The sequence below is a fragment of the Pararge aegeria genome, chromosome 20 (assembly GCF_905163445.1).
Source record: "Pararge aegeria chromosome 20, ilParAegt1.1, whole genome shotgun sequence".
Lineage (NCBI taxonomy): Eukaryota > Metazoa > Arthropoda > Insecta > Lepidoptera > Nymphalidae > Pararge > Pararge aegeria.
In genome coordinates, this window is record NC_053199.1 from 11,582,449 (window position 1) to 11,603,550 (window position 21,102).

A 21,102-nucleotide genomic window follows, 5' to 3' on the forward strand; every position below is an offset into this window, starting at 1 on the left:
GGTTTTTAAACTTTATAAGTAAAGAATACATCTTTGATATTTCACATCCCTTTTATGTGCTCTTTAGACTTTATAACAGGGTGTTCTGAAGAGGCTTTTGCATTAATACCACCGTTTTCACTGGTACTTTTATAAACAACTCACATCAATGATATTCCCCCAAACCTACTGAGTTGCCACTATTCAAAGAGTAGATAAACACATTACCTAAAAGACAGTAACACTAACTTTTTTGACGGTAACACTGACTTTTATGGCGATATTTATATTTGAAAAAGTTAAAATAAAACCGAAATAAGAATACAATAATAATAATATAATGATATGGATGATATATTACTTCTAAAACATTACAACCGTTTGCAAAATAGATTTCAACTCTTACACGGCTTTTTTCGATAAGTCCTTATAAATATATTTGGTATATAAATTAGCAAAATAGGTTCAATTGCAAACGATAAAATTCTATTCGTTCATCAAACAGTAACAATTTATTCGGACTTTATGAAAAGGCTCTGAGTTTAATGATAATTTCAACCTCAATGATTCGATTGTTTCTATTTATTCATACAAGATGGCGCTAAACTTAAGACCGTCGTAACAAAAGTGCCATAGCAACACCCATATAACAGAAAGACTCTTGATTGGATCACCATTCCTTAATCTATTTGCCTTAAGTATTCAACAAATCATTTAACATTAAATTTGTGCAATAATTTTATAAATGCCTAACTAGTACACTGTAATGATGGACCGAGATGTATGAAACTGATTAGCAAAAAGTTAATTTTACAATTTTCAAAGTTGGTCCATAATATTATCAACTTCTCATATTTTGAAGGGACTATAATAAAAACTAATATTGAAGAAATATAAAAAAAAAGTTTTGCCTGAATACTATCTTATATATATATTTCTTGTGTGCGTGTGTATGTCACTGAACTCCTCCTAGACGGCTGGACCGATTTGAATGATTTTTTTAGTATAAGTTGGAGTGGCGCCCTGGATGGTTTAGATTCACAAATTAGCCCGACAGATGGCGCTGGGGTCCGCTAGTAATTAGATAAATGTCCAAATCATGAAACTATAGGTACGGCACTGTTAAACTAGTAAAATAAAACTTTAGTTACTAAATGTTATGTACTAAAAGGTGGCAAAAAATATTACCCTCATTTTGTTACAATTGGGTATTATGAAACATTGCTTGGATATTTATTATTATTTCATACAATCGGCCCATCACTACATTTTAATTCAAATAAAAACATAACGAACAAAGAACCTCCTGTTTTGTAGTCGAATAAAACGCCAATATTTATATTGACATGGCACTACACGAGATTTAATATTGTACTAATTGCTAATTCTGACATTGTATCGTTGTTCAATAATTTGATTTCATCGACAGGTTAGAGTCTTCGCACACAATATGAACTCAACACCGACTCAACTCAAAATAAAGCATTGAATTAAGAGCTTTATATCATTAATGGAGAATTATAGGCGACAATTCGTTAACGCAGGCGAAACTACATAGTCTCCAGCACCGACGCAATGTTGCCTGTTTATCGGTTTTTTACCGGATATACTTCGGTGAGTGTGCTCAGGAACTTCACAATCAAATTTCAAATTCAAATTCAAATTCATTTATTTCAAGTAGGCCTACTTTATAAGCACTTTTGAAACGTCAAGTATGCATGTTTGTGTGACTCTACCACCGGTTCGGAAAGCAGATTCTACCGAGAAGAGCCGGCAAGAAACTCAGTAGTTGCTCTTTTCCAACATCAACATTTACAATCATTTTGCTATCTTGCGGGAGATGAGAGCGAGGCTGGCTGCTTCCATTCTACCTTGTCATTGAGGAATTCATCAAATGTATAGTAACCTCGCTGTACTAGATGCGTTTTTACACATTTTTTAAATGTATGCATTGGTAGGTCAAGAATTTCCTTAGGAATCATGTTGTAAAAGCGTATACTCAACCCCACAAAGGAGTTCTGCACCTTTCGCAGACGATATGCAGATATCACTAATTTATGACCGTTTCTGGTAAGTCGATTGTTAATTTCAGCTTTTGATTTATAAAGAGTAATATTTTGCCTCACAAAGACTATATTACTATAAATGTATTGCGAAGCTACTGTAAGAATACCTATTTGTTTAAATTTTTCACGAAGCGATTCGCGTGATCCAAGTTTATATATTGATCGTACGGCTCTTTTCTGTAATCTTGTTCCCCCTTCCCCGTTCTACCACAGAACAGCGAGACACCGAGAGCGGTGGCATCCTTATGTGGTTGATATCCCGTCAACACGCACGAAACGTTTTTTATCCACGTTTCTGATACGTGCCGCTAAGATGTGGAACGCCCTCCCGGTAACTGTGTTTCCTGCCACATATAATTTAAGTACCTTCAAGGCTAGAGTGAATAGGCTTTTTCTAGGCAAGCGTGCTCCAACCTAGACCTCATCATTGCTTTCTAACGGGCATGATTGTCGTCAAGCGCTGGCCTATCGTTAATAAAAAAAAAAAAAAAAATACATGAGTTGCTTAAATTAAGGTGTGAGCAACGCGCGGTCCACTCGTCATAGACTTTTATCACAATAATTTTTAAAGGTTTACTATAGGGCATATATATTTACATATGTAATAAAGCCCCAATTTCAATGATTTATTTTGAGTTGAGTTCGTGTTGAGCCGATATGGGGTGCGAAGGCCTAAAGCTTACATTTAGCACCGGTTATTCATAAAATTGTTTTAAGTACTAACATTTGGATAAACGATTGCAATTCAAAAATATATCGGCGGCGATTCTATCGATTAGAAAATAAAATACTGGTGCTACAGATCTCTGAAATAAACTAAATTAAAAGGTCTGAAATATATCTATACCTTTCCACAGATAGCGTTTTAAAAAGGATGAATTCTTTTAGATCTGTTGATTTAGTTTTAGATTCGGCAGATGTTTACATAGACTACTTAGCACCATAATTAATTCGTATATTTTTTTGGCAATATACCTATAGGCTTAACTCACGTGATCAAATAGAAACTAAATTAAAAAAAATACAATTACCGACATTGCTCAACGAGTAAAACGAGTCCCAGGGAGCCGTTAACCCAGGCGGAACAATATGTAATGTGTAATTTAGAAATCCCTAAAAAAAGATTTATATCCAGCCAATGGGCATCTCTCAGTTGGTATAAAATTTCGGTCAACATAAATGGATAATAAAACTAATGTGAATAAAAGATGTTGATAAATATTGATTTTAAAAAAAAGGCAAAGGTACCGATAAAAAGCTGAAAAGTTGTTAGCTGAAATATTGAAGATTTTCTTCTAAAAAAAAATACGAAAAATTATCAATAGATACAGAACTAACAAGTTAATGAAACATATGTATATTCATTACCTAGAGAAAAGTAGGAAAAAAGAATGAAGCAAATCTAAATCTTTTGCAGATTAAAAGACCAATTTTAACTGTATTGGGATCCTTTGAAGATAGAGGAATAATTAAATCAAAACATGAAAATTAAGCATTAAAGGCTCCACGAAAAAGTCGAAGATTTGACCACAAGCCTTATTAAAGGTAAATCGCGAAAAAAATTTACGAACTATAATCACACAACTGTTTTCATTTTAAATTTTCAAGGCCAAACAACTTAACTTATAATTTTTAAATGGCAACAACACGTTTATAATCTGTGATCACAGACTATTAATTGACTTTAAGCTATGACTCACTCGCCCATTTTTCGTGCAACGTTTTCAAATGGTCGTGCGCCCTTTTGGTGATGTTTAAAGTTGGCACGATGTCCAGCAAACCGTTCTCACCTATTAAACTAAGCCCGGCTAAACCTAGATACGTGTGCATTGGATCTGTACAAGTGTCCGGCCATTTTGAGAAACCGCCTACAACGGAATCCTGAGTTTCGTACACGTAACTTCTATTATTAGGGTAGTTCGTCAAATGTAAGGCATCAAGCATTTTCAAAGAGGCGCCAACCCAAAAACTGTAACACGTATCGACAGGTTTGTTTGGCCGACCCTGGAAACCGTCTATTTGTCTATAAAGAAGCCAGCGTTTTAGGCCCTCTATCTGGTCGACCGTTAGTTTATCCAATTGGTTAGTTAAACTTAGTGTTGCCAGTGCACAGAAGGTTGTACCGCCGTGGGACTCCAGTTCCGGACACTGTGCGATTCCGTAGTCGTAACCCTGGAACAATAAGTATAGCACTACATTCATGTTATTTGGTTTTTTATTATTGGGTAGAACCTAAAATAAATTCAACTGAAACTATTCGTAATAGATTCTAAATCCGAACGCCATCTATTAAAATGTATCTATGATAACTCATAATATAGCAAAAACACTTTTTTTACAAGACTAGATTAAACAAACACAATATCAGGCCAATTCTTTGACTACCTGATTTTGTCTTGTAAAAACATGCTACTTTGATATTAGGATGGTGATGCCCATATTCTTTAGGAGTTCCTTAAACTTTTTTTGAATAATGTATTATAATAATCTCTGCCATTTGGTGACGGCAGATCGGAATACAGTTGTCACCCCTCCCTATTCTCGCGGGTGTCAGGACTTAACAATTATTCATTATAAAGTGAACATCTCCTGAGGATGCTCCGAAGTAGAGTGCGCGGATGTAGAGGGTACATTGCCGAAAATCTGTTGGATGTGGAGTATAAAGATTGACGAAATTATAAATAAAACCATACAGATTCTACTGCTTTTCGCAAATTAAGCTTAATTTTCATAATATATCATGGATTTCCGAAAAGTAACGCCTGCTTCTATCCAATTTTTTGCACCTAAACTAAGAATTAGACTTTGATTTTATGCCAGTAAATGATTTGGCTTTTTTTTTAATATAAAATTCATAGTTAAACTCTGAATTCAACAGGAAATTTATGTACACCTTCTTATATTATATTTCAAACAACTCCTAGCATATAGCATGATACATTTTATAACTAGTCAATGATTATTTTAGTCAAACTTACTATAGATTTTATTATGTAGTCTGTAGCAGTCTTTATATTGAATCCAGACCAATCGTTGAGCATGTAGCTAATGCAAGCGGCACAATAAACAAACCGCATGTCTGATTCACATCCAGATAGTGTCGCTGAGAAGTTTCCTTCCTCGGTCTGTAGTGCTTTTACGCCTAGAAAGTTAAAAAAAATAACTTAGAGCTCAATCTATAATCATTTGCACACATTAATACACACATAAACACGCAATTACTTCCATATAATTGGATTGAATGGAAAGAGCGACATCTAGTGACAAAACCGTATCTCAGTGTTGTACATAGATGGCTATTTAATAAGTAAATAGAAAAATCTTAGTATATATTCTGTAACGATCTACGTAGCACATGGATGTTGAACAAGAATAATATATAAATAAATATACTAGGAAAATACACACATCGCCATCTAGCCCCTAGGAAAAAAAGATGGGTTCCAAAAGAACAGCCAAAAGTCTTCCAACTAACACATGCTTCGTGAGTCAGGTAATATTGCAGCCAAAGTCTAACAATTTGCTAACGGATTAAAAAACTAACGCTATTTTAACAAATGAAAAATAAATATTACCTTCTATTAAAGCTTTCCTATTAAGTCTCGAGAGGTCATCCCCCAATGCCAACAGAATACACAATCCAGTATAAGTCATAGCCAAATGACCACAACGATAGTTATTCTCCTCGGTATTAAACCTTATATTAACCGTAGAGGAACCCTGGAAACCGCATGCTGACATATCACCATCTGTAATGAAAACCATATAAAATATGAAACAGAGGAATCAAAGTAAGAATTAAAACCATACAGAATATCTGCTGAAGTTTAAAATAGTAGCTTGTAAAGGTGAAAGAGGAGTGAATGGGCGTAGCGCCAAATCCGCCAATAGCGCTGGTTAAACAAATTTTACGAACGCTGGTAGCTTAGGAAGTAAACAAATGTAATAAGGCCACTCGCTTACCTTATTACAAAGCCTGTTATCTAAAGCTAAAAAGGACGCCGTTACATTCATAAGACTTAGCGGGTTGTAATGACCTACTGATACTGAAATCCATTACTCCTATTATTGATATGTGATTTGAATTAAGAAACATCACGTATCCGAAGAATCTTATTCATTTTCATATTGCTATTTCGCTTTGAAGTATTACAGTATTCATCCCGCTCCCGTTATTTTAATGTTGCTATCTCACGCCGATGAATGTGACTATTTTACTAGCCAGTAAGGCTAAGATAAGTGGCGCGGCATGAGATAATTATGTCTACCTATTATCGCGTCTTATTCCTCGTCATCTCGTATTGTTCCTCTTCATCACGTCTTATACAAATTGGACGAGGAAATCGTAGACGTAGTAATTATCTCACAGCGCGTATGATGGCCTTAGTATTCGATGCCTCTAAAACCCTCTTTACACTCAAAATCCTGGATGCAACACCCTTGCTACGCTCGGAAATTTTTCTTTTATAAGATAAATACTAGTTGATACACAAAGCAGATAATCCACCTGATGGTAAGTGGACAACCATGACCTCAGTGGCGTGCACAGGGTTTTTGACCAGGGTATGCATAAAGCAGGTACATGGCATAAAATGGAAAAAATCCCCTCTAATATGAGTTATTTACAATAATTTGTGTATGCAGTGCTTTTGTGCATGTATGAAGTGCACGCCACTGCATGACCTATAAACAGAGCATCACTTCAGAAGGTATTTTAGACACAAAGTGCCGCTATGTGTTTATTAACCTGAGGCTTAGGTGTTAGCCCTCATGCGCCTGTAATAACACAGGCAACCACGCCCTTCAGACTGGAACAGCGAAACACAGTGCCTCTTAGCGGCAGAAATAACAATGGCGATAGTACATTCCCGGATGAGGTCTGTCACAAAAAGCTGTACTACTGTAGTTACTCTAAAATCTCTCGTTAATCTTGCGATTTATCCCAGCAACCGTCACGGAAGACATTGCATTCCGCCCATGTTAAACGGTCTATTATTATTCAGAGCTGCGGACAACACTTAGAGGTTACCTTATAGCCGGAGTTCGTTATCATATCTACAGACCCTGACAACGTTTCGTGGAATAACTAAAAAAATCACTTAAGCACCTAATAAAAGATTTGATTTACTACAAAAAAGAACCTTAAGATAACAATAATTTATTATAATTCTAGTGTTAAGCCAGAATCTCGTACCCAAGGTCATGTACTGCACTTTTTGTATCACCAAGGCTTTGTTTCGGTACTATATAACTTTGTATTATAACTGACCTTGTTCAGAAAAAAGTCTCAAGGTTACTGCAACATAAATGAACGATCTATTTTATATTGCAGTGCAATTGTTTAAGCAACAATTGATGCTGCAAAATAAGGTAGTTTCCGCTATACGTATCGAGCGGCCATCAGTGGGCTGAATATGAGGATACTTTTTTAATGACATTTATGACTGTAGGTTCCTTGTTTTGTAATAATCAGGAATATAGACAAAAGTAAATAAAAAAAGAACTTGAATTCGATTCTTTTCCTGTTTTAATAACATTTTTAAATATACTTAAAAAATAAGTCATCATCATCATCATATCAACCCATTAATGGACCACTACAGGGCAGAGATCTTCTCCCACAGTGAGAAGGGGTTAAGGCTGTAGTACACAACGCTGGCCCAGTGCGGATTGGTGGACTCCACAGACCTTTTAAGAATGTTATGGAGAACTCTCGGGCATGCAGGTTTTCTCAAGATCTTTTCCTTCACCGTTGAAGCTGGTGATAATTTAATTGCTTAAAACGCACATAACTTAGAAAAGTTACAGGTGCTGGAATTCGAACTCGGGCCCCCCGAAAGTGAAGTCGAAGTTTTGCCCACTGGGCAATACCGCTAGCAATATATCACCGCTTCCAAAAAATAAGTCATAAAGACCCAATTATACTCAACCTATTCCGATCACTTTTAATTATAAAACAAGGAACCTTTCATTCACCAATCATCATAATCATCAATTTAACCAATTGAAGTCCAGTGATGTACATAGTAGTTTTGTAGGGAGTTCCACAATCCACGGTCCTGGACAGGTTGCCTACAGCGGCTCCTAGCGACTCGCCTGATGTCTGTCCACCTCGTTGGGAGAAGACCTACGCTTCGTTTACTGGAGCGGGATCGCCATTCTAGCACCTTAAAACCGCAAGTTCCATCGGTACTCCTAGCAATGTGCCCCGCCCATTCTACTGCGACTTGCGACTCGCTAAGCTATATCGGTAACTTTAGTTGTTTTACGGATCTCCTCAATTTTGATTCGATCAGATATACACCTAGAATAGCTCTCTCCATCGCCCGCTTAGTGACTCTGAGAGTACGCGACCACTTTTCAGATCCGAAAGTCATCACTGGCAACACGCACTGATGAAAGATTTTAGACGAAAACATTTTGGAAATTCTTGAATACAGTATTCAAGACTGATTGCAGTAATTAGGTATCTATAATTGAATTATTTTTATCTCTGGTGTACGGTAAAAGTAAATTCATGAATTTATTCATACGTGTTCGGTGTTGCAATGTCAGTTGATAGTAAAAGGTCTACCGTTAACCTTTAAAAAAGTAGATACGGCCGATTACGGTGCCATTGATTATTTTCCTTTTGATCGTTAGGTCAGTAGTTAAGAATTACGAGCTTTGCCTTCTAACAAAATATGAGAAAAATTGGTCTAGCAAGGACTATCATTTTGATGACCTCCCTGGCGAGCGCTTTGGTTTTAATTGGGACCTCCCAATTAAAACCAAATTCTAAAAATTATAAAAATTCTAAAAATTGTAAACTGCACAATTATGTTGAAAAAGAGCAATCTGCTGAGTTTCTTACCAACTCTTCTTGGTGGAATCTGCCTTTCGAACCGGTGGTAGAGTCAATACAAAAAAACTGACTTGTCGTTTCAAAAGTGCTTATAAACTGGCCCTTCTTGAAATAAATGATTTTTGTGGTGTGGAAAAAGGGATCGAACTTATTTAGGTTACTTAGGACTTGGCTAAAGCGGTGATAGGCTAATGATTAGGGCTTCGGGGATCGTTTGTTCGAATCCCGGCACTCGTCTCTTTCCTTTACGGAGTTATGTGCGGTTTTAATTTCAAGCAATCAAATAACACTTGTTCTGAAGGTGAAGGAAAACATCGTTAGGATACCTGCGTCAGTGGCGTGCATAAAGAGTATCTAAGGTATCTAAGGTATCTAAGGTATGCAGATGATATAAAGTGAAGAAAATCTCCTATCCTTTTAAGTTTTTTATATCTCGTACTGGAGACCTGCGTTCTCTATAAAGTTCTCAAAGACGTGTGAAGACGACCAATCCGCTCTTGGCCAGCGGGGTGAACAGCAACCTCATTCTGAGATGATACCAGTAGGGCTAGCATGCGCACGACGAGATACTCGCATTGTTCTATCGAGATTGACGAGATAAATAATGGGTAGACATAACTCTCTCCTGGTGCGCATCCAATCCCTACATATCCACTATAGTGAGCAGATAATGGGTTTGATAACACGATGATGGCCCAAATACTTTCACTTCCAATCGATTTATATGGACGCCCATAAATGTATTGCGAGTAAAAAGTTTTTCTTGGTTACGTAAAGTAGACGTCATCGCTGATACAATAAAAGGTGTAGCCATCTGTTTCAACACCTAGGCTTACGAGTGTTTCTATGCCGTTTTTATATAATGTATCACTGAAATCAAGTGAAAACGCTGGGACGTCACGAGTTTGTCCGACTTGAGTATTGTTAATAAATCAAACTTATCAACTGACCTCCGCTAAACGTATATATTTTTGAAAGATAATTGGCGCAGTGGGCAGTGACCCTACTTTCTGAGTCCAAAGCCGTGTGTTCGGTTCCCGGAAATGATGAACATAAATGTTTTTGAGTGCATGGGTGGCTATTCTGTGGGTATGGCAGTAGATATACAAAACCCAAACCCCCACTCGTTTTTCATGCGGTCTCGTAACGGAACGCTAAATCGCTCGGCGGCACGATCTAGCACAGCATCACACAAAAAAAAAGTTTATAAATTCCCATACTACATATTCCAATACCAGCAGTCTATTGTCCTCTTCTCTTTTTTCCTGATTCAAAGGTTTCCTGCCAGAGATCTATATTAAGCGATAAGGCCGCCTCTTGTATTCTACTTCTTTCTTTATGTTTCTGTTTTTATTATATTTTGTATATTTTAATGTTGTGGTATGCAAATAAAGAGTTTAATTTATATATATACTGCCCACTTCCACTTATTAGATAGCACGGCGCTCGCACATGCTCCAGAAAGGTAGCTAAGATATATCTTTTAATATCACCTGCCTCGTTTATAACCTTCAATTATTCTGAATAGTACGATCGCCCTAACCGATCTTAGAGGTCAGACGGCAATGATCGGTGCGTGCAAAAACTAGTAAGCTGTCAGTGTCAGGTATTAAATAAACTCACTGACCCCGCTTCACTGCTGGGAACGAGTCTGGTGCAGGGTGCTGAGGGCTTATAAGGTCCCGCTTTTGGTTTCCGGTGAAGGCCATGTTTAGGAACTTATAAATTATTCCTAACCTAGTATATCCCTATCCCTACTAATATTATAAATGTGAATGTAACTTTGTTTGTTACGCTTTCATGCAAAAACTACTGAACCGATCATCATAAAACTTTGGAAACATATTCTTGGAGGTAATAGAAATAATATAGGATATTTTTTATCCCGAAATTAAGCTCAGTTCCATTGGGAGAGGTGATGAAAAAGTTTTACGAATTTACAAAAGGACTATATAAAAATGTTCTTCGTTAACCTTTAAATCAACTAACAATGCGATTTAGATTCGTCCTACAACGATTACTATTTTTTGTAAGTGATAGGAGGAGCTGAGACTGGTCAGACAGTTCTTTTCAGATATTGTTTATGCGTTTTCTTTTTATAAGAATTTCAGTACAACTACACCTAAATTTAATGTCCATGTGTCTCAAAAAACAAAAGCAGACGAAGTCGCGGGCAACAGCTAGTATAATTATATCCCTACTAATATTATTAATGTCAATGTAAGTTTGTTTGTTACGCTTTCACGCAAAGACTACTTAACCGATCCTAGAAGAGGAGAATAGACTGCTGGTATGGGTATATGTAGTTGTGTATGTGGGAATTTATATAAACTTTTTACTCAGATAACTGATGAGTAAATATAATTTGGTAGCGTTGGAAATTCGGTTGAGTTTTTCTGTTTCGTGAATATATAAACCTTATGATATAAGCAGTTTTATTCATCTTAATTAATTGAAATTGGAATGTTGGTTAAGATTAATTACAGAGAATGAAATAAAAAGGTAAAGACAAAAATATGTATAGAAAAAATAAAAAAATTAAAATACGCAAATGAAGCCCTTTCGTATGATGTCCCACTTAAGCTAAAAGTAACCAAATTTTAAAAGTCCGACTTCTCGATTCCGAGTATTTCTGAATTTCCTCTAGTCTGGTTGGGAGGCTTCGGCCGCGGCTAGTTACCACCCTACAGACAAAGCCGTTCCGCTAAGCAACTTAGCTTTCCGGTACGTTGTCGCGTCGAAACCGATTAGAGTATGGGTTTAATATAACTGCCATACTCCCTAACAACTTAGACTAACAAGAAATCTTAGAAGGGCAAACTTGTGGTGGTATAAATAAATGAGTCCAGCTCCCTGCGACTCGTCCACCTGTCCAACTCGTTGGGAGTCTACCAACGCTGGGTTTACCGGTGGAAGGCCACCATTCCAGCACCTTGGGACCCCAGCGTCCATCGGTTCTACGAGCTATGTGCCCTGCCCATAACCACTTCAGCTTCTCGACTCTATGAGCTCTGTCGGAAACTCTGGTTCATCTACGGATATCCTCATTCGTAATTTTATCCGAGCATCCGTCCTTCTTCTCTTCTTTCGTTTATTTTATATATAATATATATATAGGTACTTATTGTGTAATTATTATTATGTATGTAGATATATTTTAAGTACTTTTAGCACCAGTACTTCAATTTAATAAGTTAGTTAACTTCTCATAGGTACCTAACGGTTGCCCGAAATAAATCACTTTAATTGATCCTCACGCAAATTTAAATTGTATTGTATGTATGTGTTTTCATGCTACTTTTTTTGTAAAATAAAAGAATTTAGATTTTTTGAAATCGAGCATTACTACAGCTAGCCTTAACCTTAAACTATAAACAAGGCTCGTTTAGGACAAGGAAAATACACCAAAACCGCAAACTCCAAAATGTTTGATCCAAACCAATATTTGTCAACAAGATGTCGTGAGGTAATCGACCTGCGAAGGTATTTTAGGTAGGTAATAAAAATTGAACAAGAGTAGCATAATATATTTCAGGTATTTTTTGTACCTGGGCTTCATCGAGCGAAAATAATATGTAAATGTACTTACAGATTAAAATAAGAATGACGAGGAATGTAATAATTTTAACGGCAATAGGTACTTGTAAAAACTTCTTCGATATATAAATCTTACAAAAATAAATCAGGAAGTTACGTTAAAAATTAAAAATAAAACACACTTTATCTCGTGTTTTTTCTTTTTTTTAATGTATTTTCTTTTAAAAAGTGATAATTTTAGTTTCGACTGACCCGGAAATCGAACCCAGGCCCTCGTGATACATACCATTGCTGACCACTAAATCAACGGAGGAAAAAAATTTTAGAAAAATTAATTATATTAATGTAAAATCTATGAATTTCGACAACTGGACGATCTTTATTCTATAATCATTATACATAAGAGAGTATCTGGTACTTTATGACGAATATCTTAATTTCATTTACATTAAAAACCTAATAGTTAATGTGGCTTATATTTATATTTCCTCAAATAATCACAACCTTAAACCGAGTGATTTAATATGAATTTACTCAAACAGTAGTATCCTTATCAAATTGTACAATAATAACCGGTAAATTAACTAATGCACACAAAACGCCTTGATAAGAAACAGTAGGACATGTTCTATTTGCATATTATAATATAAACTTAATGCAAATTGAAACTCGTTATAAACTTATAATCCTCAGATACTACTTATTATATTATGAGACTTTTAAAGACCTTCATAAGTGTGAGGAAAGATTATTTCCTCAGCCTATATGAAATTACCTTGAGCCCAAGGTACGAAAGCCTAGAGCAAGCTTTCCTTAATGAGTGCTACGACGTCCTGGGGCTCCGCGGTATTATCCCAGGGGCGTCGTAAAGCGAACTTTGTTATTATGTTTTTTTTTTCTAAGAAAAATATAAGTACTATTCAAATTCAAAAGTACTCAATTCATGAACATCTATCACATATCAACCAATTACCGGCCCACTACAGGGCTCAGGTCTCAGGTCTCCTCCCACAAAAAGTAGGAGAATATATATATACATTCGTTAACAGTCTGAGCAAATTTGGAGTTATTCTGTCAAATTGTTATTAGGCTAGAACTACTACCAGTAGACGTATGGCAAGAAGACCAAGGCGTCGCAGAAATATGGCAATTTCCCAAAGGCGTTACAGATAAAATTTTGAGAAGTTGGAAAGTTCCGGAAGCCCTGGCTTAGAGAAGTTCAATGTGTTTTGTAAGGTTCAAAAATTCATAATAAATAAATAAATATACTACGACTATACACACATCGCCATCTAGCCCCAAAGTAAGCGTAGCTTGCGTGATGGGTACTAAGATGACTGATGAATATTTTTATGAATAACATACATAAATACTTAGAATATACATATAAACACCCAGACACTGAAAAACATTCATGCTCATCACACAAACATTTTCCAGTAGTGGGAATCGAACCCACGGCCTTGGACTCAGAAAGCAGGGTCGCTGCAAACTGCGCCAATCGGCCGTCAAAATAATTAACGTCAAAATAATAACGGAACCATTTTCTCTTTCAATTCATCACATTACTGTGTAAAAGCTGTTGCCCGTATTCTGTGTCCGCGTTAAAAACGGTTTTATACAAATTCGGTGGCAATCGTTTGTTTTCCTTGGATAAAAAGTTGCCTGTGCTACTTGCCATCCTTTCAGCTAACTCTATGCCAAAATTGGAGTTGAGTAGTGGCTTAGTTTTTGCGTTAAGAAAGCAGAAACCAACAAACAAACACACTCTTGCATTTATAATATTGATAAGGTTTGCCCTTTTTTCAGGGCATCTTTTGATGTTGTGAAAACTCTTAATCACTGCGTTAACGAAAATATTTAAGGTGATTGCTGCAATCAGTAATTTTGTAGCTCTTAAGACACAGCTAATAAAATATAATAATCTTCACCATATTTCTGACTAAATTCAGGATAAAAAAAATCAATAGAAATTAAATGCCAAAGTTACCTCTAACGATTATTTGAAGTATGTTTTTCTCTATTATATAAAAAAAATTGTACTTACTCTCTTTATTTGGATGGACCTGTAGTCTATACAGCCAGTCGATTATCCTAGTCTGCAGATCTATTGATATAGAAGAAATTGATCCAAGAACATCTAGTCCTGATACGGAGAAATATGCTATGGTTACCCTAAACGAAAAGAAAAACACAAATTGATTATATATACTATAATCCCCTTACTGATCTGACCAATCTACTATTTCTTTGGTAAAAAAAAAAAAAAATGAATTAAATTAATACTGAAATGAAACATCCTATACTAGGTGTCACAAGTGCAGTGCAGCAGCATTAACAATTCCATCAATTACAGTTGTTTCATAGAGCAAAAATATATTAACGAAAATTTTTAATTTTTTGTTCTTAAATGGCTTATGGTCACTTTATATTGGATAGATAAATAAAACCACTATCGCCTATTAACTGATACACGAATGATGAGCATAGAATCTAATTAGTGTAACAATATATAAAACTGAGTCAAAAAATAGTCCACTGATAAAGTGTTAATTTATAATGCATTTTTTTAAAGAATATACCTAAGTTTACTGTTTAATGTAATATTCGATTAGTGTTAATAGTTTTCTTTGTTCAAAATAACTAATTATTTTTATGTTAAATCCAAGACTGTACTATATCAAAATGTTATGTTTATGTAATCTTTGTGGCCTTAGATTTAAGTGAAACTATTAATAAATATATTTTTATTGTAACGCTGTTGTTACGATTCAATAAATAAATAAGTTGCACTTTGGGTGACTTTCCTTAAAAACCTAATTAGGTTAAGAACCAAGAAACAAAATTAAATTAAATACACAAATTACTTGCAATTATATCTACATGACCCAAGAAAAATAAATCTATACTTATAAAAAGATAGATAAAGATCAAACTAATCCATCAATAAATATTCACAAACATTTTCCCCAACTTATACAATGGTATCCAAGATGTAAAGAAGCTACTCATTTATGGATGACTATCTACCCGCATTAGTTCTTCCTGTTTTTTTAGGTTTCTTACAAATCGATAAAATGTTACTCTTTATCCTTTGAACTAACTCTATGCCAAAAATCAAGTTGATTATTTGCCTTGTTAGGGTGTAAAGTAAGGACAAACAAACAAACAAACTTTTGCACTATAATATTAGTATGGATAACTCATATGCTTGGTAATTCTATAGAATGTCTACGGGCATAACACTTCCACATCACATCACTTTTTAATCCTTACTAGACATATAAAAATTTATATGGTTAATAGCCACTTTAAAATTTATGTCACTTAGTAATTGTTGCTATTTTACTGTATTATTTAAAGCCTGCATTGTGTGGTACTTATCAATAAGAGTCTAAAACAATATTGTTTATGATAATATTGATAACTTTTTTTTTTAATAGAAAAACAAGCAAATTCTAACACAACATATAAACTGACCAATATGTCCATAAACAATGTAAAAATATCAGAAATGAGGGATCAAGAAGAGAATAAAAAAATTAATTATTATAAAAAAAAAAGAATACTGAACCTGGTAGTATCATGAGATGAGAGAGATGATGGTAGCACATTTAAAAATCTCATGAAATATTTAACGTGCTGTCTATGAGACAAAATTTTATTTTCTTCGTTATTCATAATTTAGATAGATTTGTTTCTTTTTAATAAAAATAAACTTTCCACCCACAAGTTTTACTGGATAATTAATGACACCTTAATTTTGTACTAAAGAAAACACTCAGAATAACTGGATTTCTTTTAAACTGCAATTTACAGCCGGTTTTTAATAAATTTAAATAAAATGAGTGTAAATATGTTGAAAGTACAATGACACAATGGTCAATGTCAAGTCATCAAATGTCAGTTGTCAAATACTATTGAAATGTCAATGAAATAAATAATGTCAAGCAACGCTTATTTTTAGAGCAAGGTAGAGCCCGTTTACACAAATATTTGAACAGAGCACAGGCTGATATTTTATCGGGCTCACCAGATATATAAGAACTGAGTGTAATGTAACGTGTCGTTTACCATTGCCGGCGTATGTTAAAAAATTTAAATAAAAATTATCAAATGTTTTAACTCAACATTCCCAACCGACCAGCCGACTGATTTATGCTGCAAGTCGCTTATATCTTTTTTTCATGATTATCATTATCAGCCTATAAATATCCTGCGCAGGTTGGTGAATTTGAATGACTATTATCAAACATTAGTAATTTATAGGACGGACAGCTTAATATACATTCCCGTGCCTCGGGCACAGGAATTTATATTGACACAGTCAATGTCAGTCAATATATGACGGATACAGTTAATTTCCTGGCACTGGTACGGGTAATCCAATACCTAACAATTCTTGGCAAGACCTAGGAATCGAAACCCCAACCTCGGGATCCTTACTTAAAAATAATAACCATTGACTAGTCGTCAAACGAGTTAGTTTATATAATCATCATTATCATCATCATCATCGTCATTAATATCAACCCATCACAGGACCACTGCAGGGCACTAGGTGAAAAGAGCTTGAAAGGGGTTTTAACAAGCAAATAGAGATTAATATTTTGTACTGAACCTCTTGAAGGAATTTCCTTCAAAACACATCTGCGCTAGTAACTTGTACAAAATATTACCAAAACCTGGGAGTTAGTTGAGATTGTCTATGAAATTTTCTTCACTGTTGACGATTGACATCTACATTGTTTATGGTTCTTTTTCATGGCTGACGTTCGAAGGAGCTAACTGCAGTCATGAAGGTTCTCAATAAGCGTTTAATATTTCTATTTTTAAATGAACTATACATGAAATAAGTCTGTATTTAATTTCCGTACACTATAGGCTATTAATCTTTAATTATTTCTTACGAATATGTGACGTGATTAATTTTAATAAGTTAGATGAAGTTACCGTGGTCCACAAATTTATAATCATGCACGAATAAATAAAGTTTTTTAGCAATTTTTATGTGAATATTGAAGTGCTTTACAGTCACTATAAAGAACATATTGCATTTAACGTTATATTAGACTTTTATTGTGGAGTTTGTGTTATAACCTCCTTTTGGTTGATTTTAGCTGAACGTCTCTTACCCGGCGACGGGATGTCAGAAGTTATTTGAAGTAGTGGACGAGCATAAGCTCCGCATCTTCTATGAGAAGCGCATGGGCGCTGAGGTTGAGGCCGACCAGCTAGGAGACGAATGGAAGGGCTACATCTTACGTGTTGCTGGTGGTAACGACAAGCAGGGATTCCCTATGAAACAGGGTGTCCTAACCAACAGTGAGTACACATTTTTAGAAGAACTATTTAAGTTGTACTTTTCTAATTGCGGAAGGGAAAACTTGTAATTGTTTGTAGTGAATCAATTGCCATCAACCAAAAGCATTTTCGAGAAATCATAACCTCTAAATGGTTTAAACAAAAGCAATATCACTAAGTCTGCCTGAAACAGTTAGTATTCTTGACTTTTTTTTTCACATGCTGCAAATCTTCAATGTGCCCTGCACACAGTCAATATTATTGACTGTATGCAGAATATTTGATGCATGTGCTGCAGCCCAAGAGCTGGGTAAACATACATTTTAGGTAGTGCAATAATGAAGCAAAATTTAATGTCAATAAAGTATTAAGCAGCCGAGAACAAGTTGTCAAGGGTCATAGCTATACTGTATAGTGCTTGAACCTGTTTTGATCTTTATTTTGGTTTATTAATATGGGTAATATTGATTTAGATAATGCTGAGATATGTAGCCTAAATTAAGGTATAGAGTTTTTGTATGGATATATGCTAGGCCTTAAATATAGGTTATTTTACGGTACAGTTCTTCTCCTTTATTAAAATGTGATTATTTCAGGCCGTGTTCGTTTGTTGATGTCAAAGGGCCACTCTTGCTACAGACCACGTCGTGATGGTGAGAGGAAAAGGAAATCTGTTCGTGGGTGCATTGTAGATGCTAACTTATCAGTACTAGCTCTTGTCATTGTTCGCAAAGGTGCTCAGGTAAGAAAATCATGACTCTCAAAAGTCTTACTGTTTGCTACATATAGTTTAAAAATGTGATTTCCCTGTTCTTACTGTTTCTCAGAAAAACAAAACTGTGTAATTATATGCGGCAGGGTATAGTAAAAGGTTGATAGATAAGCCACTCCTAATATTTTTTGTTGTGGATTTTCTAAACCAACCTAACAACTCTATTTCAAATTCTTATTTTCACTATTTAATTACTAAAGTTAGGCCAGAGATAAAAAAAAGCATATTTAATACTACTTTGTCCCACTAGCTATTACCTAGAATGTGTAATATCTACTTTTCTACTACAATCATACTTTTTAAGTTAAGACTTATTAACTGTGAGAGTATTATTTGTGAGTCTTCAGTCACAATAATGGGAATCCCTATTGACTCTCATCATTATTTCCTAGGAAATCCCTGGACTTACTGATGGCAATGTGCCCCGTCGTCTAGGTCCCAAGAGAGCATCCAAAATCCGCAAGTTGTTCAACCTGACCAAACAGGATGATGTCCGTCGTTATGTTGTCAAACGCCTGCTGCCTGCTAAAGAGGGCAAGGAAAATGCTAAACCCAGATATAAGGTGAGTTCTTTGGTGTACTTTAATTTTCTAAGAGTACTAATTTTAGAAAAAATTACTAAACTTTATTGTATATTATAATGCTTGTTTAAAGTTTTTGATGCATAACTAAGACGATGTTAAGTTAATTTAAATAGTAATATATCCCTGACTACATATTCTTTGTTAGCTATGCTTTCTGCTTAGTTAACAACACAATCAGGGTAAATTAAACTAGCTCCGAGCAGAAGATTCAGATTAATGTCTGTCTACTTTTACAGTGAGCTGAACAAACATCTAAAAATTTGGTTAATATTTTTAAAGAATCAAAATTTTCAAAGATTTTGTGATTCTTTGTGAACTTTAAATAATTATGTCCAAGCTGCTATTGTTTGCTGTGTATCTTTCATTTTAAATATTTTTCATTTTTATTAAATTATTAAAATGGAAAATAAAGAATTAATAAAATTTTATTCATTTGTAACCGACAAAAATTTCAAATAATGATAACACAAATCTTTTTGCACTGCCTGCATTATAAACTAATGGTATATTTTGAAGTACCTTATGAGGTGCAGTTATGGCAAAGAAAGTGCAGTAATGTTGTGTGGCCTTTTTAATCTAGGTCATCTTATTAGTATTAGCTTCAGGAACGCTATAAAAGAGGCTAGCCTAAATTAAATAATTAATAATAAATCTGTTTGTTAAAGTTCAGAAGAAAGTTGGTAATGAGGAAAAAAATGACAGGCATACTCAGTTTTGCTAGTTTAAGCAGTTCAATTATTCTGAATGGTAGTAAATTCTCAATTATCTAAATTTGGGCAGTTTCATCATTTCTTATACCTGTTGAGATCAAATTTTTTTCATTACTGACATACAGTGCTAATTAACATTATTTTATCCATAGGCCCCTAGAATCCAGAGGTTAGTAACCCCTGTGGTCCTACAACGCAGACGTCACCGTCTGGCCCTCAAGAAGAAGCGTCTAGCCAAGCGCAAGTCCTCTGAGGCAGACTATGCCAAACTGCTTGCGCAAAGAAAGAAGGAATCCAAGGTTAGAAAACAATCATAAATTAATTTCTCATGAATAAAGCTGATTGTAAATCAGACAGCAACCTGCTCTAGGTTGCATGTTACAAAAGGGTGGGACAAAATTTATTTACTTATGAACATAGCTTGTCACCAGTGGGTCATAAGTAAATAAATTATGCTTTGATGAATGTACTGCTGTTATCAAAGACAAAATTCGCTTGGCAAACTAGGTGCCATTAGTGAAATTGTCTGTCTCTATGTCCCATTTACTCAAAGTCCAATGACAAGGCTGTACTATAAATACACTTCTGGTAGTTCACCAACTCATTTCTAGTAATTCATCGTCATCAGTGGCTGAATACAATGTGTATATAAGATGTGCAATCACTTTATTTTTTAATTTTATAGCAGCTTGTATCATATAACTATGAAACAATTTATAGTGATCATACGAAGCTGTAAGAATAAGGTGCTGTCTCTTACCCCTTGACATATTCAATATAAGTTAAGGTATTAGATCAGCGACATGGTACCTCTTAAAAGCTAAATTTATGTCGGTAGGCGGTAACTAGCCACGGCCGCAGCCTTCCACCAGTAAAAAACTGCAGCAAACCTGTAACATATTATTTAATACGGTTTCCCTTGCATAACAGGTGCGTCGCCAAGAAGAGATCAAACGCAGGCGTTCAGCTTCAATTCGAGATTCCAAGAGCTCGAGCACGAGTGCCCCGCAAAAGTGATACTTTTACCAATAAAAATATATAAAACCTATAGTTATTTTGATTTTTCATCCTTAATCGTAATATGCGAAGAAAATAGTAAATACTAACCTATATTGTAACTAATAATGGGCCCAAATTAGTTACTATATAGGTTAGTTTTTAATAAATATTTATAAGCCGATATCTGACTCCGCGTGCATGTGATAGCGCGCCTACAATGCACCTAAACCTGCGACCTGGTATTATCGGTCAGAACGGCGGGTGTATGATATCCAAGTAGACCGAAACTATATACGATGAATGTACG

The 21,102-nt window shown here is 35.1% G+C and overlaps 2 protein-coding genes across 2 annotated transcripts; one reads left to right on the forward strand and one right to left on the reverse strand.

The window, feature by feature from the left end:
* Positions 1 to 2,526: 2,526 nt before the first annotated feature.
* Positions 2,527 to 16,290, reverse strand: LOC120632872 (geranylgeranyl transferase type-1 subunit beta). The gene is made up of 5 exons (XM_039902912.1): positions 16,001 to 16,290; positions 14,474 to 14,601; positions 5,621 to 5,794; positions 5,024 to 5,187; positions 2,527 to 4,217 (listed from the first exon to the last, which is right to left on the reverse strand). The coding sequence occupies exons 1-5, from the start codon at positions 16,105 to 16,107 to the stop codon at positions 3,735 to 3,737; spliced, it is 1,056 nt and encodes a 351-aa protein (XP_039758846.1). The 5' UTR covers positions 16,108 to 16,290; the 3' UTR covers positions 2,527 to 3,734.
* Positions 16,291 to 17,119: 829 nt separating this feature from the next.
* Positions 17,120 to 20,844, forward strand: LOC120632713 (40S ribosomal protein S6). The gene is made up of 6 exons (XM_039902689.1): positions 17,120 to 17,228; positions 17,547 to 17,751; positions 18,327 to 18,472; positions 18,895 to 19,065; positions 19,949 to 20,095; positions 20,727 to 20,844. Exons 1-6 carry the CDS (start codon positions 17,223 to 17,225, stop codon positions 20,811 to 20,813), a joined length of 762 nt encoding a protein of 253 aa, XP_039758623.1. The 5' UTR covers positions 17,120 to 17,222; the 3' UTR covers positions 20,814 to 20,844.
* Positions 20,845 to 21,102: the final 258 nt, after the last annotated feature.

Bases quoted from the DNA above. Each gene is read 5' to 3' on its own strand.
- LOC120632872 (XM_039902912.1), bottom strand. From the start codon at position 16,107: ATGAATAACGAAGAAAATAAAATTTTGTCTCATAGACAGCACGTTAAA. The intron at 5,795-14,473 runs GTAAGTACAATT...TTTTCATTACAG, and splicing joins GGTCCATCCAAATAAAGAGA to ATGGTGATATGTCAGCATGC. The intron at 5,188-5,620 runs GTAATATTTATT...TTAACTTTCTAG, and splicing joins TAGGAAAGCTTTAATAGAAG to GCGTAAAAGCACTACAGACC.
- LOC120632713 (XM_039902689.1), top strand. The intron at 17,752-18,326 runs GTGAGTACACAT...TGATTATTTCAG, and splicing joins ACAGGGTGTCCTAACCAACA to GCCGTGTTCGTTTGTTGATG. The intron at 18,473-18,894 runs GTAAGAAAATCA...ATTATTTCCTAG, and splicing joins TTGTTCGCAAAGGTGCTCAG to GAAATCCCTGGACTTACTGA.